This window comes from Lygodium microphyllum, chromosome 3, assembly GCF_053477565.2.
Source record: "Lygodium microphyllum isolate KBCC chromosome 3, Lygodium_microphyllum_v1.1.10, whole genome shotgun sequence".
Taxonomy (NCBI): domain Eukaryota; kingdom Viridiplantae; phylum Streptophyta; class Polypodiopsida; order Schizaeales; family Lygodiaceae; genus Lygodium; species Lygodium microphyllum.
Window position 1 is genome coordinate 145,366,959 of NC_141137.1, and position 19,494 is coordinate 145,386,452.

Consider the following 19,494-nt stretch of genomic DNA (forward strand, 5'->3'; position numbering starts at 1 on the left):
GATTCCTCAATGTAAGATAAGTAGTATTTAATGTATTTTTGAGGTTGGTATTGCAAACAAAAGGTGATTATTGCACTTCCTTGAATGCTTAAAACTGTAAACACCTTGTTCTAGGAAGTCCATTGCCAGCTACTTGCCTTTTTTTTTTCACAGAAGAAAATTGTATTAATAACACTTTCGAGAAATCCCCGAGGTAAAAGCTTCTTGCCTTTCTGAGGGACATTCCCACTATTCTTTGTTCTGAATGGTCTGTGATCCCCACACTCCCAAATGCATGTTCCATCCGCATGCATATCTACCATGTAGATGACTATCCAATACCATGGGGAGCCATTGAGCAATTCTTGGGGTAGTCTATGGTGCAGTGAGTCTAACCATGAAGATGCCTCTTTCCATGAGTGGAGCCTCGCTCAGTGACTAGCCTCACCAACTGGTTCGGATGGAGTAGCAAAGCTAGTAGGAGGGGTGTAAGTTTGCATATACATGATATGCAAGTACCCTTGAAACTCCTTTGACATGAGATTCAAACCTAAAACAAGAGAAAACAAAGAAGTTGAAGTTGAAGGTGAAGGTGGGGTGCCTCCTTAGGGTCTCCAGTGATGGAGAAGTCCGATAAGACATCATGGGGTCCCAAGAAGAAGGTGGCTGAGACATTGTGATTTGGTTTGGAGTTGTTCGCTTGCCTTGCACAAAACCAAGTACTTTCTCAAGCCCTCTTGTTGCCTTTCAGAATGGGTAATGCATTCTTTTGGCTAAACTTCCCTAGGCTTCGGTTTCAAGGATCTTCCCTTGATTCCTTGGACTTTGCATGACTTTTGATAAACTTCGACATGTAAGGGGCCTAGCTAGTTCATAGCAATTTTCTTAGCTATTTGTATGAGCAGCTGTACTATATGCAATAGAAGTGGCTTTCTAAACCTGCACTCCTCATTGGTAGCTCGCTGAACCTTCAAAGATGTTTGTGTTTCCGTAAACACATTCCACTAGTAGAAGTTGGAGTATGCCTCACTCTTATACTCCAAGAAGTACGGCCACACATATATGTTGAAATCCAACAGTCAACACGAAATTCTTGGCCTTCCCAAGGGAGGATGTGTCCATAGGTCTGCATAAGTTGGTATGGACCAACTCTAGCGGTGTAGTAGCCCTTCAAGAAGCAACTGAATGATAAGGGTGCCTATGTTGCTTGCCCTGTAAACAGCTATGGCATAGAGTGTGAATAGGAGGAAAATTGGGGAAACCCTCAATTAACTTTTTCCAAGAAGCCTTATGTATGGTTCAAAGTTTAAATGCCCATAACAATGATGCCAAAGTATCCCAAGCTTGTGAGAAGCCTGTGCAACAAGGGCAGCGAGCTTATAAAGCCCACCCTCTTGAGTACTTGTCCAAAGTATAGAGCTTGTAGAAGAATCTTCAATGGGCATAACATCACGTGGATAAAGACCATACGAGTACCTAGTTGTGTCAAACCATGGACAAAAAGAAGCTTAAAGCCCAAATCTGGTACATAAAGGACTTTGGTTGCTAAAGCTTGACAATTAGGAAAAAGGGAAATGGTACCTACTCTACAAATTGGCAAGGAAGAGTTGTCACCAATGGTGATTGGACCCCCTCTGGAATGAAGATCTTGAAGCCAATCGTGTTGGTAGGTTATATGGGAAGCAACCCCACTCTCAATGAGCCATGGCTTCTCCATAGCAGAGTAAGCAAGAGTAATATCCTCCACCTCAAATATATGCACTTAAACAGACTTGATACTAGTAGGGTTAGCCTTCAAGTCCTTTGAACCATCCTTTGGCTTCAAATGGGGACACTTCTACCAATACTTGTTCTTGAGATGACTGCCTTTCCCACAATGTGGACACTTGGGCTTAGACGACTTGTCATTCTATTTCTTGTTGTTGTTTGCGATCTCGTTCCCCTTTTTTGCTTTCCCCTTTTTTGCTTGTGGTAAAAGCTTTAGTAGAGCAGGATCCACTAGCTCTTATCTCTTTAAGACGCTCATCATGCTCCAAGACAAGCAAGGCTAAGTTCTCCCAAAGAGGAGTCTCGCGCCACTCTCAATGTAAGAAGATTGGTGGAAAACATCATACTTAGGAGATGGTAGCTAGGTAATAAGAACCATTGCTATATCCTCAAAAGATATTACTTGTCCATGTAACGCAAGCTCATCCCTCGTGTCCTCCATTTTGTTGATGCGGTCCTTCATAGAAGGAGAGTCATCAATCAAGAGCATACGAAACTTTCTCTCCAAGGTTATATGACGGGCAAAAGTCTTTTGATGGTAGAGAGAAGAAAGCTTTGTCTAGCACAAGGTGAAGAGAAGCCCATCAAAGCACCCACATGAGCTAGGTTAGATTGGGTGCATGGTGTGCATGAGGACGTTGAGGCGTGCCATGACACACAAGGGCCGAGGCCAAGAAAACCTCACTAAACCGAGTGGAAGGGGTACAAATCGGTGTGGCCATGCCATTCATGCCATGGCGGACGCGTATCCACAAGAACCTAAACCCCATGCACATAGAGGCAATGCACAAAAAATTGAGTCATAGAATCCATGCCATGGGTGAAGGACTTGGAATGCCATCAGGTGCCATTTATGATTTGGAGAGTGAGCATCCATGTGAAGAGAACCTAAGTTCTACCAACACTTTGGGGCCAATAGGGTGTCTATTGTCCAATATTATTAAGGTAAATTGTGCATTTCAACTTATATTTATTTTCTAATTGCTGTAATTAAGTGCTTGATCAGGGAATTACCACCCTATTCGAGAAGGAAGGTTGGTGGGCAGGTATATATGTAAAGACTTTGTGGGCAGTTGATTGGGGCTGTAGAATATCTATCTCCTAGGTGGCCAGAGGAGTGTTTGTCTAGGCTGCAACAGGCTGAGGTAGTGCTGCGCAAGCTCTTGGTTTGAGGTCTCTGACCACTCTTCATCGCTCATCCACTTGTCTCTACTATTTTGGGCCTCTCTATCCTTGTCTTTGTCCATCATTTGTGCACTCTTGCTATTGTTGGTGTTGTCTCCTCCTTTGTCTGGCATTGTGCTCTCTCTAGTGCTTTGCCTCACTCCTCCTGAGGTTGGGGTTTACTGCCACCCTCATCCTTGAAGGGGATATGCCACTATTGTGCCTTGGGTCAGTCTGCTGCTAGATGTCCTACCATCCTATAGGTCAAAGGCGCTACTAATCTAGGACAGGCATGGAGTGAAGTACTCATTGAGAGTGAGAAAAGTGCGTGATGGTAGTACCATCACCGAGTAATGAGTAGCCTTGACCCTTGACCCGTTTGTCAAAAGTGTGCCATTGAGGACTTGACCTCAGGTGGGACTGGTGGCGAGTAATGCCTCCATTTTCTTGGGTGAGTTGAAGCACAGCATAGTCACAAGTGATGGCCATTTTTGGACTTGAGGATTGGAGGGATGATAGCTTTTTTCTGTCTCACGTCCCATTCAATGTGACTATAAGTCACAAGTGACGGACATTCCTCCCCGTCCCCTGTTGCCTGTCCATTTCCCATTTTGTGTCACTTGTGACTATGCTGTGCGGAGTCAAGGCAGAGTTTTCAGGGGAGTGGGGAGTGGGGGAGTTAGGTGCGGCATAGCGGCACTGTGCAGGCCAGGGCAGGGTGTGCAGGGAAATGGTGCTGTAGCAGGCGCCTGGGTCTGCAGCAGGCATCAGGTCACCTGTCACGTCAGCAGCAGGACATGTAAGGTCCTGTATACAGGAAAACATTATTATTTACTGAAAAACCTTCACAGTTGATTTGATAAGGACTACTTGCTTGTGCTGAATTGTGTCTTCGAATCATGTTTTTTTCGATTGGTTAGTTGATAATAGTTGAAAGCTTTGTTGGTAGTGACATGTGACATAACAGGCATGTTGCTGCAGCCCATTCCACTGCCGCTGGATCCCAAAATAGTTACAACAGGCATTGTTCCAGAAGAGTCTACTATTTTTCGAAGTGCTCTTCATCCATTGCGGCTTACTTTCCGTACAGCTGGAGGTGGGGGAAAGTGCAAAATTATATTTAAGAAGGGAGATGACATGCGCCAAGATCAATTGGTATGAAGATACTTAATTTTTGTGTGTTTTTCCCACTGTATTTACTGTCTTGTTTCATGAGTTGCACGAGAAGTCATACACTCATTACTATATGTCCAACAGTAAATCTAGAAGCATTGTTTTTAGGATGCATACAGATCGATTGTCTTCAAAAGTATGTAAGGTGGCAGAGTTTGTTAGTATTGCCCATAAGAGCATGCTTAGGTAATAGTTTACCTTGCTGCTCTCTGTGTGTGTGTGTGTGTGTGTGTGTGTGTAGAGCAGGAGTGTTCTCAAGTCGTGTGTCTACAGGTTGTAGCCATGCAAGTTGTGTCTCTGCAGTGATCCTGTCCATGACTGTCTGACGTCAGTGGAATGCCTCTGATGCAGTGAGTGGCGCTGGACTGTTGATGACTGTCTGACGTCAGTGGAATGCCTCTGACACAGTGAGTGGTGCTGGACCGTCAGTGGAATGCTCACCATGACTAGACGTGGCTGTCTGATGTGACTGTCTGATGTCAGTGGCTCTGATGTGACTGGCAGTGAAATGCTCGCTGTCTTAGATGCTCGTGATGTTCTGATGTTTTTTGACACGACTGGAACTAGTTCCTGATGCTCTAATGTTACCTGCAACAGCTGTCTGAAAGTCTGAAATGCAACAGTGACCAATTGATCATATCTGAAACTCTAAATGCAACAGTGACCAATTAGTCATATCTGAAACTCTGAATGCAGCAGCAAGGCACTGGATACTGCCATGAGACTAATGCACTGATGTATATACGTGGTCAGATGCTCTGAGACAAATTGTTTCCATGGTAGTAACGCAGTCCTGAATACAGTCAATGGCAGCACACAACATATTGGAAAAGTGAAGACAACAGTGAGCTCTGATTGCAACCCGAAAATATTTCTGCAACAATAAACTCAACAGTGTGTAATTACAATTAACTATGGGGATGGATGATGCAAACAAGTGTTAACATCAAACCATGGAAAATGAATATTTCAGAGACGAATCTGATCAAGAACTAACACAACTAGCCATGGTAGCAATGTTCCACACCCTTTCTAAGAACACACGCTACAAGACATATGGCCATAGGGTTCGTCTCCCCAGGATTTGACAGACATGCACCATGAATGACTGGAAGTACGAAGAAATCCATCTCATGATTTGTTCTGAACTATGAATAATGAGACAAGAGTTGGAAAAAGAAATACAAGAGCAGGTCAAGGCCGAACTAATAGAAGACCAAAAGGTAGAAATGCAAGATACACAGATAAAGATTAAGAATGAATTATAGACACAAACATTGTCCGAAATGCACATGCTGAAAATTGAAATGCAGAAAGTGATAGATGCTTGCAAATCTGAAATCTTGGAATTGAGGGAAAAATTGAACATAGTTAAGAAAAAAGAAAGAAATGTGCAAGAAGAACTACAAAAAGAGAAAGAGGCACTAAAGGTATACGAAAGGGAGGTAGAAGTGGCAAAGACAACATATAAGTAGATAGAAGAGTCAATCCATGGATTGAGGTAGTAAAAAATAATAAAGGAACATTAGTGAGCAAGATTGAGGTAGAAGAAGCTAGGAGATGAGTTAGGGTATTACATGTATGGGTAGTAGGATGGGAGGAGAAGAGTAGCCCATAGGAAAATGCCAAGATACTTGCTGACAGAATTGGGGCTTCAGATGTACCTATAGTTAGTGCTTGGAGAGTGGGGATAGATTACAAAATGGGAGGGCACAGCATGAGAATGGGCTAGTGGTAGAACATTTCTCACATGCTTGTGACATACTAGCACGCATACTAGCACACATGTTCAATACGGCAGTATGTGAGGGCTTCCCCTATGAGTTGGTTAGACAATACTATAATTTCACTCTTTAAGAGTGGTGATCCTTTGATCCCTAGCAACTACATGACTATCATAATTGACCATTGAAACCAGTCTTCCTTCTCAGATAGGGTGGTAGATAATCTAATTAAGCACTCAATTATAGCAATAAACAAATTTACAAAATTGAAATGCACAATTTACTATAAAATCTTGGACATTGGATAGCCTGTTGGCCCCAAAACTGATGTCCCTTGCGGTATTTCTTTAACTTTTATTGCAAATGGATGGAGTACAATTCAGATCCTTTGATCTCCTCTGCTAATCCAAGTGCTTCTTGTTGTCAAAATTGACCCGCAAGCCTCCAAACCAATTTGCCCCTTGGTTTGCTTGGGGATTGGTCTTCACCTTGCTCCTTGAAAGACAAATTCAGCCCTAAATTAGATATTGGCAGCCTGGCCTCTTAAATCTCCTGGAAATTCTTGAATTTCAATTGTTGGGATTCAAGTCCTAGGTCCTCAATCTTGAGCACATATCTCGAGACAGTTGTCAAAACCCTAATTTTTACTTGTAAATTAGGTTTTACTGTGGAGATTAATTGAAATCTCTTGCTTTGATGGCTAATTGTTGGAAAATACTGAGATAACTTGAGATATGGATGGGGGATGAGAGAGAATGCTGTGGAGAGAGAAATTTCAGAGTTTCATCGCAAGAATCACTAAAAAGCTACTATTGCCTTGCTCAGACAGCCATAGAAGTTGTCACCTACAGCTTAAGGCCACCAGAAAGACTGTTGCCTCATCTTATATGTTGTCATTTGCACCAAAAGAACCTTGGGCTGCTGTCACTTGCTCTTGGAGGCCTCCAGACTGCTGTCACATGTTGTAGGACTGATCCCTATGCTAGTAGAATATTTGTCAACTCGTGTGAGTCTATGCATGCCCGTTGTGCTAGGCATACTAGTCATTACTTAGGCATTGTTTTAGTGATTTTTGTGTGTGGCATTTTATATGCCAGATTTAATGCTGGCCAACTAGTTGCCATTTTAGGCCTATTTTTTGTGGCTCCTTCTCCTCCCATTTAATTGTCATTATTATTCAAGTGGTCTTCTTGTTGGACAGTGGAGCTAGTGCTGGTGCCCACACAACCAGTGACTCGCTATTGTATGCGTCATTCTCGTGTTCCACCAGATCAGTTGCCATTTTAGGCCTCTATTTTTTGTGGCTCCTTCTTCTTTATTTAGTTGTTATATGTTCAATAATTTATTTCAGTACTTGTCTATGCTTCCATGGCTTCACCACTTCTGATACCCTGTTGGCTATAAATCACATTAGCAACCTCTTCTTGTACTCTTAAGAGCTTCCTCTCACAAAAGCTGGAATAGATTTCCACCTGCCCCTAAAAACGTTTTTCCCACTTACATGGGCAAGTGTTGCTAAGTGGCAATCATCTAATTCCATTTTTCAGCATTATCTAAGTTATTAAATTAATTTTTGAAGTATTAATTTAGAAATTAATTTAATGATTATTCTAGTTTCAAAAAATAAACTTTACGAATCAATTATTAAATTGGCTAGGCCAGTTTATGTTCCAAGTATCCTTGAGCAGTTATTAGCCCTAATACTAGTATTAATTAATTGATTAATGCTTAACTTTAATGTCACCATCGAGATTAATGGCTAATAAATTGGTCTAGGCCAAAATCTGACACCGAGTACCATCTAGTACCTGTTAGGCATAACTTATTTGAACTTTTGCCTTTGGCACCAATCTATATCTCGGAATCATAGGTTCCACACTGTGAAATAATTGACTTACACCACACATGTGCAAGTCCTATTAGCACATTTGATTAACTTTTAATCAAATGCTAAGCAAACCAATAGAATTTCATGTCCTTGTGATAAACCACCCCCTTGAAAACTCTGCAATTGTCCTCGATTGCACTACATTGTGTTAAAGGAAAAGCATACCGCATTTGAATTTCCATAAGGTATCATAGTCACAACATTGGCCAGTGTTGTACAACCATGCCATATGTCTCAATCCTACTAAAAATTTCCAGCTAGTATATACATAATATAAAACTAAAAATTAGTTCAAAATTGTTACTAGAGACCCATTGGATGCATTCATAACTCATGTTTCTCAACTGTTCTAACTTCTGAACCATAGTAAAACATATTCTCATCATGAACCATGGCTAAACTATCAATGGCATTTACTAACATGCTGCTGTCCATGGAACCAGCTGTAAACCATTGAAAACTCAGTTATCAACTGATTATAAATTGATTACTTTCTGATATGAGAACTGATCACAAACTAATTGCAAAAAGTAATCAGAGCTAATGTAAAATTGATCAAAAAATGAGTTGAAACTGATCAGAATTTTTGTCTCAAAACTGAAGCAAAAGCACTTGTCAAACTAATCATAAACTGATGCAAAAGTATAGTTTCAATGCCTGGGTGAAACTCGTACTCATTTGCATACATCTCACAATGACTACTACATTGAGTAGTGACCTCATGGTAGACATATTGTTAGCATAATACCTTGGATACATGATTAATACATCTGAGATCCACTACACACAAGAGTTGTCCACAACTAGCGGAGTGGAAATGCTACCTTCCCCTTGAGCATTAGGCAATACTCCGGACCCTTGCTCCGTTGAGCCTGACTAAGCCCGATGCTCTAACTGAAAGGCATCTTGATAAAGTTACAACAATTGAGGATGGTTTGCCAAGTCGTGCTCTTCCATCCACTTTGCATCTATTGGGGAAACAATGCTAAAGCTTCACCAAGAAGCATATGGAAACTTTACCTCTAACTCTACTTGCCTTGAAACCTTCACTAGGTTGTAGGCCTTTCTTCCCCTTAAGCATTACGATGCTTTATACTTTCACATTGTCACAATTCCAACTTATCTAATTTGCAACATTGCATCTAGTTGATTAGCCCTCATGTGTACCTGACATGCTAGGAGCACCAGATTCATAAGAAAACATTTTTGTTTGCATTCTTTGGACCATTGCAATGTGATTGTGCATGGGAATATGTAACTACTAGCCATACCAAGATACATTTTTTCATACATTGCATGCATTATTATCAATATTTTTCCTCATGACCAATACTACACAAAGTTTGCATGACAAGCATTAATATCATGAATCCCAAACACAATGGGCTTCATATATGCATTGCCAAACCTTTCACTGTATACCCTAGTATCAGGCCAACATTGTTATATATGAGGATATGCATATTACCAGCCATACTCTGATACATTTGGCCTTGCACACCACACATTGGTTGTTGCATATGATAAGGAGTTGTGTTATATATCCCCATATGTGGTCCCTGACCTACCATAGCATGGAAACTAGTGCCACCACCAAAGTTACTTGGCAGTCCCATAAGAATACCTTGTTGTTCAAAAAGCATTGGATTGGCACTTTTAAGTTGGCCTCGCATATGCATCAATTGTCCCACTGGTATCATTTGTTTATGCTTACTATCCACATTTAGAAGATCATGCTATTGTATTGGCTCTTCCTTCGGTGCATCTTGCTATCCCGAAGCTCTCGAAGACAATTTTCTCTTCTTGCCTTTGTTGCCCTCCTTTAAGGGGTTCAAAAAGCATATGAATTGAGGATCATTTGCCAATTGCATTTTACATTTCAACTACTATCCTCAGTTGATCTCCATAGTGGTTATCAAATTCCTCTTTCTCTTGCTGGTCATCAGCTTCAAAAGACTTTAAGGACCCACCTCTTGTCCAATTCTCTCATTCTCATCTTGCTGCCCATCCTTTGTGCCTTGTCCAAGATCAAGCATTGCATTTTTCCCAACACCTGTGTGAATTTTCAAATTAATAGGCATTATGCTTGCTTGATCCCATCTCACTATCTGAATACATTCTTGCCATAATACTTAGCTGAATACAATTTTAGCACTAGAGTAAAGCTTTTGACCTTGGATTAAGTACCTCGTGCCCACTAATTTGAGGGAATTGATGTTATCCTAACAACAAAACTGTGAAACCAGTTTTCCTTCTTAGATAGGGCAGTGAATAACCTAATTAAGCACTTAATTACTGTGAAATAATTAAGCACTTAATTATTGTGAAATAATTGACTTACACCTCACATGTACAAGTCACATTAGCACATTTAATTAACTTTTAGTCAAATGCTAAGCAAAGTAATAAAATTTTATGTCCTCGTGACAACCATACTTTGGCCAAGATATATGGATCTATACTTGAACATGAACTCAATGAATGAGCTGAGATACAAGCAAGAGAGCACAAGGATAGGCATGTTTCAGATGCAGATATACCATAGTGACCCATATCCTCAAACTCAAAGTCATTATCGAGGAGGATTGAGCTTGAGACAAGAGGATCTATTGTTGCTTTGTAGGTTTTCACAAAGCTTTTGATATAGTGTCACACACACACACTGAAACCAGCCTTCCTTCTGTGGAGGGGTGGTAATTCCCTAATTACATTTTAGTTACAACAGTAACATTTATTACAAAACTAAGAATTAACATTTGTTACAAAATTAAGAAATGCAAATTAACTTACAATCTTGGACAATGAACACCATGTTGGCCCCAAAACTGGCACCCCTTTCGGTATTTATTTAACTTAATTGAAGAAGAAGTTGATGTGTAATGGGATTCTCCCAATCCCTTTCGGTATTCCAATTCCTCTTGCAGCAAGTCATCAAATCTGATTTGGCCCTTGATTTTGGCAGTCAATTGGCCTTTACCTGCTTTGATTAAGATGGAAAATGCCCCAAATTCATTGATTTGTTGGTCCCTCCACTTGAATTTGACTAAAAACAACTTCAGCCCTATTGAATCCAAGTCTTGGAGCTTCCAGTTTTTAGGGAATATGTGTATTTGGGAGTTATCCACCGTAGCCCAAAATTTACGTTGAGGGGCATCAGAGGCATGTGTGGCATGAGGCTATGGAAGACTAGGTGCACTCAAGAGTCAATGTGCTCAAATATAGTTCCAGGATTCTCGCACCAAACTATGGTTGTTTGACATTCTAGTCACACCTACACTGCTACATGGAGCAGAGGTATGGAGTTATAGCTTGTACCATAGGCGTCTTAGTCCACTCACTTATCAGACTAAAATAGAGAGAGATTATCATGATGGCTAGGATAGCATAGAAAGGCCATTGATCATGATGATAGCATGTATGACTAGGAATAAGTCCTCAACCCCACATGCCATTGTCAGAGCAGAGTTGAAGACAACACCTAAGTCACAGAGGCACCCTTCAAGGCAATGACCTTTTGGCACAGAGTATGGGATCTCCCATGTCATAGATGTTGCAAATTGACATTGACTTCATCTAGACAACTAGTAGCAAAGGGCGAGAAGATTTGTTGGTTTTCACAAATGACTATCTAGACAAGCCTATCTGGTTTGGATATTGACTGGCCTTCCACCTTTTGACTACAGTCTTAATTGCGCTACACTTTCTCTTAGCTGATAAAAGCTAAACCAGGTGATTAGAGCTGATATCTTCAGGACTGAGGCAGCAATGACATGAATCCATCCACTACTCCTTCTAGGATCAAGGATGGAGTTCTACCGAAGCCACTTCTTGTGTCTCTCTCATGATGGATCTAGTATTCAGCCAGCATACATGGACACCCATCTCTCCCCTAGCGTACGGGCTGCTATTAGACAGATTCGTACCTCCTCTCATAGGCTACAGATGGAGATAGGTAGATGGATAGATATTTGAGCAGAGCATAGGACTTACCAGCTTTGTGGCTGAGAGTTTGAAACAAAGGAGCATTATATATGCAGATGTACAATATACTATGACATACGAGGAAGGTACCACTGCCTCTTCTGTGATGGTTTTGGACCTCTTCGTCATGTCATTGAGTACTAGGATGAGAGATGCCTAGGTCGCTTCCTGCTAGAGCTCCAGCAGCACTGCATAGGACTACTGTGAGACCAGAGGCTAGCTCACCCACATGGACCCACATAGTGAGTAGTAATAGACTTTTTTCACGGATCCCACCCTATTGACACTATTGGCTTTGTAGAGACAGAGCTACCCTGCTAGACACCTCCCATTCCACGCCATGGAGTCACATTGGATAGAGCCATGTCACTTCGTTGGGCATGATGACCGTGTCTACTAGGACCACGTCCGAGGAGGCGGCATCACAATCGGATTAGAGCCATTATCAGGAGACACCAAAGATTCATCACCACGCATATCAATGGAGCAGTTAGGGACCACATCATAGCTGAGATCATGTGCAGACTTTGAGATCAGCTAGAACCTATAGTCTTCACCTCATTTTCCTGTACACAGTTTCGTCAAATTTGAGTTATTCTTAGCATTGTTTCATAGGCCACTTACTTATTTTAATGTTATCTTCACCCGATTTGATGAGATGACATTAGACATGGATGTACTTTGGATTTTGTCTCATAGGCCACATTGGCCTTATGTCTTCTTGTGGTGGGTGTGTCATGGTTTTATTCGATTGCCATGCAACCATGAACAATAATGTTATGAAGGACACAGCATGTACAATGTTGTAATTTTAGCTTGAAAAGCTTTGGTAGTGTTTGAAGCTCCATGGCCTGCAATAGCTAGTGTGTGAACCAGGCAGTGAGCTCCTCACCATTGGGATTCTAGATGCAGATTGTTTTGTATTACTCAGTTAAGCTCTCTGTGCTGCTGTAGTTCCAGTATTGCAGGACTATTTAGGAAACATGCCAGGAGCAGAAACAACATTTTGTGGAACAAACATGTGGATGAGAACTGCCCAATGTTACTGGACTATTTAAGTAACATTCCAGGAGCAGAGACAGCATTTTGTGGATGGACAAACACATGGAATGTGAAATGTTCTTGTGGTACACAAGGGGGACTGACTCAAAGGATGGTAGATACAATTGGAGAACTACTGTCGTATGTTTGAAATCAATGTTTTCTGTTATCTTTTTTGAAGTACTTAATGCTTTCAGTTGTCTTTATGTTGAGCTCCATGTGAAAGGAGGTAAGGAATATTCTAGTGTGTCTGATTAAAGCTTTATGTGTAGCTTGTGTGAAAACTTTTATATGTTCATTAGTCAGTAACTGAAAAAGCCATTTTGGTCCATGTTATTTAAGGAGAGGAAAATATATCTTAGTGGGATAGAATACCGGTGTTTTTCTAAGAGGGGTAATTTTTCCACTCAAGAGAAATTTAAGTTCTGTTAATTGTCTGTTGTGAAATTAGTAACCCTATTGCCTTCAGTTTTGCAGTGTATGTGTTTAATCGAACTTGCTGCTCTAGGAGTCTCTAGGATGAGAATGTCTTTCAAATAGTGCTGAGTGTAGCTTTTACCAGCTGAATAAGAGTTGAATGTAACTCTCTGCAGTCATGGATCATGAAAGGATTTAGTATGGAAGGGAGAAGGTTCATCTGTTCTAATGTTACTTGTTTCCTCTCTTTGTGTGGATTTGTGTAGGTTATCCAACTGGTGTCATTGATGGACAGGCTGTTAAAACTTGAGAATCTTGACTTACAGTTGACCCCATACAGAGTGCTAGCAACAAACCAGGATGAAGGAATGGTTGAATTCATTCCATCCAAATCTTTGGCTCAAGTATGCCATAAGTCATTAATCCTCAACCATTCCCCTCATTTGCTTACTTCCTTGCAGTCCCTTATTGCCAGACTTCTGCAAACTGAACTTGATCTGCATATTAACAGGTACTCAGTGAACACAGATCAATCATCAGCTTTTTGCAACAATATCATGCTGATGAAGGAGGCCCTTATGGAATCAGCGCTCAGTGCCTTGAAACATTTGTGAAAAGCTGTGCTGGTTACTGTGTTATCATGTATATACTAGGTGTTGGCGATAGGTCAGTTGGTTTCTTAAACTGTTAAAGCATGATAAGGCAGCTTCTGCTGCAGGTTAAACTAACCTACGTGCCATGCACTTGATACTAGGTATGGTTCCTAATAGTTATGCATCTGCATTAACTATTCCCATGTTGCATGGCTTTTGTTACATGCTTATTGCTTTGTATCTGATCTGCCTTTGTGTTGCCATGCTTTGTGCCAATTTCAGCCAAAAGAATGCATCTCAGTAGAAATCAGAGTGGTGGATTCTTCTTTTCTTTTGTGCAGGCTATCTGTTTTGGTGTAATTTGCCACTTTTGTCAGGTCCCTTTCCGGGCTGTAGTATGTATTCGGTTGTCTATTCCATTTGTTTCAGAGATAAGGGGCAACTTGAACTCTTCCATCCTGACATGACGTGCCACTAGCCCATTAGATGTTCGGACTGCAGTTGCCTTCTTTGATAGATGAATTGAGGTCAAGGATTATACCACGCTCGGGGACAGCACTGAGGAGCTTAAAAACTGCATTATAAACTGATTCTCTCTTTAAAGCAGCCCCAAAACATGTAAAGTACCTAAAACTTCAATAAACAGTGCACGGCCCTAGAGTGTTTGTGTCCCATAAGCCAGACCCTAATTTCGGACGATCCACTCATCTATAAACAGATAGACTGCCCACCACTCAGCCTCATCCCTTGTCTTGCAGGTTTCAGCCATCAGCTCTCCCTCCACTGGCTGTCCAGCCCATAGTGACTGCTGCCACATTATCACCAGCCCCTGACACCTTGTCCACTGTGGTTGCCCTGCTGTCCAGCCACTTCCAGTTCATGCTGCAGCTTTTATACTCACTGCAATGCGGGCCCAGTCAGTGTCTTCACCGTCCTCTGCTGTCGCCCACCTTCGTACAGCCTCCAATGATCAGCTGCCATCATCTTTAGGCTGTTATATTGCTGCATCATGAGTTCGGTGCTGCCTATTCACTTTCATACTTCTTGGCCTTTCCTGCCACTTTCACTTCACATTTAGATTCACATTTATTCAATTTGGACCCTTACTTTAGACCTACAATGGGTTATCTAGTTTTAGCTCATGTTGATTTTAATGCACAATTTTTGGTTTTAGGCCATCACTAGACACATAGAGGTGTACCATTTTTTTACCAAGAATACCACCTGCATATTATGCACCCATTCACAAAGCAACCTAAGTCCCTGGAAGTGGTAATGCCACTCCAAGGAGGTTGAGAAGGGATCTTCCCCAAGGAGGTACCGTCTCCACCCTATGATATCCATCTTCATTAGTGGGGTTGGCCACATGTGCTGTGGATCCTGGAGATTTCTCTCAATCAAGTGCCTGTTGGGATCTCTGGCAGGTTCAATTCTTATCTTCCCCCATGCTAGTTTCTAAGGCATCCTAGGTCATCCTTGGGAACCTTAGGCTAGTTTCCTTTTTGGTTAGCCATACTTTTTCAAGGTTCCATTGCACACTTTCTTCTTTCATTTACTTTTGTTGCATCTAACATTCAACTCTCTTTTTTATCTAACATAGCATCCAAAGCATCTTAATATAAAACGTATGGTATGCATATTGCTTTCTTGATCCTTTCATTCTAGGTTGCATATTTGTTAGATATGCTCAATGCCCCACCCTCGTAAGGTGCCACCAATGATCCATGGTGCTCTAAGTTGTAAGCCCCCCATTATGAGGAGAAGCCATGTGTGGACCAAATAGCAAAAAGGTGACCTTTATGGATCTAGCCTTTGGGGTAGACAGAGTAGTTATGTTGGTAGTAACTCAAAGCATAATGCATCGAGTTGCGGGGTGTGGGAGTTATCAGGGACCCCTATTTTGGGGTCTAGGGGCAGTGCCTCCGGTTTGATGGTAAAGGGAATATTCCTTGGCCGACTAGGGAAGGTTTATAATATGGTCGGACAGGCTGACTAGACTACCTTCCCAGGCTATAAAAGGAAAACCCCTCCAAAGCCATCCTTACTATCTTTCACCGAGTCAAAGTTCTTTCAGCTTTTGCCTATCATCTGTCTGGATCACCATCTAAGCTTCATAGTGGAAGCACATGGGTGAACAAAGCCATCTTTGTATAAGTTCGTTTAAAATTAAAGCAGTTTCTGTTCTTCTCATATTTGTTGTTGTGTTTTCTACTCCTTGCTTTGATGTTGTCCATTGTAGTGTGTTATTTCTACAGTATTTCAGTTATTAGGACTAATATTGCAGGTATATCATCGGTCCTATGTGGGTTGTTGAAGATTTGGTTTTCGGTCCTTGCCTCGGTGAGTATTGGCTCAATCAGCATGAGGACGGAGATCGTATCTTTTCTCCCAAGATTGGGTCTTGAGCATCCTTTTTCTCTTGGCATTTGTCTTTCTTTCCTTTCATATGAGGCGTTTTTCTTATTTAACAATCATTTTCTGTACTTCCAGTTTATTTTTTTATGTTAGGTGGATTGCTACCTTGTTGGTTGTGCCTTCTCATTCTTGCCTGGCATGGAGCCCTCTATTGAGGTTGAGTTTCATACATACCTATGTCACCTGGTTAGCATGGAAGCCCTCTATGGAGATTGAGTATAAGCATGTTCTGCGTACTAGATGGTTGATTCTCCTTTGGTCATTCCGGCTAAGGGGTATCATGTCTACCTTCATCATCAGACTACATTTTTCATCATGGTTCTCAGTTTCACATGAAGACCGATATTAGGCTCCTCTTCCTCCTTCAGCATCAACGTCCATGGTTTAGAGGGGGTTACTAGTTCAAACCATAGAGATTGTTGCATTTTGGTCTCTATTGATCAGTTGCCATCATCTTCAAGTGCCTACATAGCTACATTTACTAGTTCAAGCCATAGAGATTGTTGCATTTTGGTTTGCCGCTTGCTGGCCTTCCACTTTCAGCCTCATCTCAACTCCATATGGTGGTTACAACACTTTGGATCTATCGTTGGTGGATGTCACACATTCACACCCCGCTCAGCCCACTCCCATGAGAGCCATCAATTGTTGGAAAACTCTCTCCTCGAGCATCTTGTACACTCTTTCCTTCATTTAAAGCATTTGTTCATTCACTTTAGAGTTCTCCTTCTCTATTTATGTGTTTGCATTTTGTGATTGTGTTTGAGTTCTTTGTGTTTTAGTCATAGTCGTACATTTAGTGTTTTAGGCACAACCATTGCAATCCATTTTCTTGGCCTTGATGAGTACTTCTTGCCTTATATAGCTCAAATTGGAAAAAAAATTTGGCAAATGATCTAGGAGGATAGGACTTTTGTAGATGGAGTGGCAAAGGATCACCCTCAGCACCCATTAGTCAAGGTTATGGTCCCTACTTTTGCATTGGGCTTTCCTTCCTTGAGCCATTAGGATTTGCATCCGTGCACGAAGGGTTCATGCTCCAAACATTTTACGACATTGGCTTCCCAAGGCAATGCTTCGCTACAGGATGGTAGGCCACCTTGTAGTAGATTGCCCTAGGATGCAACACAGGAGACAGACTACTAGGCCTTGTTGGGAATCCTTTCAGGATGAGGGGGAAGGCCCAATCCGCGAGAGAGAGAGAGAGAGAGAGAGAGAGAGAGAGAGAGAGAAGAGGCAAAGAAGACAAGTCACTATAGAGAGGAGGAGAGAGAGCCGGAGATAGGGAGAGAGACAAGCTCATGAGCATCAGTCTAATAGACAATGGAGAGTTGTTAGGGATCCCAGGCCTACTATAACAAATCCAAGTGTGCCACTCGAGGTGGCAAATGTGACCTTGTTTGACACCCCTTGAAAAGCTTGCGTAAGCCCCCCAAGCCTCTTGAGACAATGGAGATGCCTCCCATAACTGAGGTCTCCGTCCGGTAGTTTGTATCTCAGGTCCATAACACTCAACAAGAGGGAGAGAGGGAGCAAGGAATTTTTTGTACAAATTCAGACGAGTCCCTAGACTCCATTGAGTTCCCTCCCTTCATAAGGTTGCAGGAATTGCAACAATGAGACAGGATAGAGTATACACAAGGCAATAGAAGAGATACGTGGGCTGTGGAGCCATACTGATCTGAGTGACTTAGATGCCCTCCTTGAGTATCCTATCCTCTCATGAAATATCCGAGACTTTGATTGTTTTGCCTAGAATGGAGTTTCATGAGAGAGGATCTCCATACAGCATTGGTTGGAGGATTAGTGGATTTCCTCATACTATAGGAGCATCATCTTTCCCAATAGAGGATTTCTTTAGTGCATTGGGAAGCCGATGCTAGGATGGAGTTTCACATATTTGGCACTTGCTTTGAGAACCTTAGAGATACATGCAAGGGTTTTCATTTGTATTGGTAAGCATTTGCTTCATGCAATTTAGAATTGGGGCATTCTTGTTGCAAGGAGGGCAATTTGAGTGTTTGGGAGAGTGGAGGAGGCACTGTCAGCACACAAGGTGGGACTGTCTGTCACTTGGCAGCTGTTTGACGAGCAGGCAGCGTTGACCAAGCTGATGAGCAGACTGCATGAGATGACTACTTATGATGTTGACCTTCACTCAGAGGATTTCGCAATCGAGATGAGAACTCGAGCAGGCTGGAGCGATTTGTTCAGTGGGCGTGCAAAGGGCAGCAGATGCATGAGGAGCAATAGGTGTCGAGTTCAAGACTCAATGATGGTTAAGCTGGTGATGACGGTGGCTGAAAAGAGATATGTTTGGATACGATTATTAGGTTAGGATTCAACAGCTCATATGCACACACACACACACACTCGTAGTGAGTAAGTGAACAAGAGAGGAGAGTTTTAGAAGGTCACATGCACTATGTGAGAAATGATATAAAAGTACAATCCCTAAGGTACTTAGTAGCACACCCACTAACGGGTGTTCACATGGGGAAAAACCCCTTCTCTAACTAGAAGGTAAAAGGTAACTGTAGATAAGGAGGGTTCACACCAGAACTTAGGAGAAATATGATAAGTTCTAATGTTGATAGCAGTTCGTGTGACTCCCTCTAGAAAAACCAACAGTACCGGTGTATGGTCTGATAAAGTGGTTCCTGGAACAGCACCTACTAGACCCCCTCTATCACAGGCCAGATCATCTATATAAATTAAAATTTTATTAAACATTCATCCTTAATCAGCCTTTGAGCTCAGCAAGCCCCTATTCATGCGCAGTCTCTCCACATGCACAAATGTTGGGGATAACCATTGGAGAGAGGACCCTTCTATCTTGGGAAGGTTCCCTTCAAAGGTAGCCTCTACAGTGGGGAGTGGTTTGCCTTTCTTGATGTGTTGGCTTATGTGGAGAGAGAGACATTGAAGCATTAGGGCCCAAGGGGGCTACAGCCAGAATGGAGAGTATCAAGGAGGTGGTACCCCCAGGATGGAGGACTAAATATAGCGACTTTGTTGACATGGATTGGGCTTTTCATTAGAGGAGAGAGTGCATCTATTTTCTTAGTAGAGATGGATGGCAAACTTAAGGCTATTAGCCGATTAGAGTTGTGGCTCATTGGGACAGGACTTGGTAGTAGACCCAAACCTTTAAGACTTGTTTGATAGATGGATGGAGACATTGGGCACATAGCATGAGACCGTGATAGAGACTTTAGTGGGACCTTGGGGAGTAGGTATGGATAGATCCATTGCCAGAGATGCCGTGGGATGTGCCCTTCTTTGGGTATACCAATGGACTAGGGAAGAGGATACACACGAGCAGGATCAGAGCAATGTTAGTTGCATCTTA

The 19,494-nt window shown here is 41.9% G+C and overlaps 1 protein-coding gene across 7 annotated transcripts in view; it reads left to right on the forward strand.

Annotated features, from left to right (window-relative positions):
* The window catches only part of VPS34 (vacuolar protein sorting 34), a 111,573-nt gene that overhangs the window by 84,113 nt on the left and 7,966 nt on the right, over positions 1-19,494 (forward strand). For 6 of the 7 annotated variants that reach the window (XR_015690357.1, XM_087674851.1, XM_087674847.1 and 3 more), the window contains 3 exons: positions 3,892-4,065; positions 13,401-13,538; positions 13,646-13,800. Coding sequence is in view for 6 of the 7 variants with exons in the window: in XM_087674851.1 (XP_087530977.1) it covers positions 3,892-4,065; positions 13,401-13,538; positions 13,646-13,800 (467 nt within the window). In the remaining variant the exon portion in view is untranslated. The remainder of the gene's footprint in view (positions 1-3,891; positions 4,066-13,400; positions 13,539-13,645; positions 13,801-19,494) is intronic. The other variant, XM_087674850.1, reaches the window with a different exon arrangement.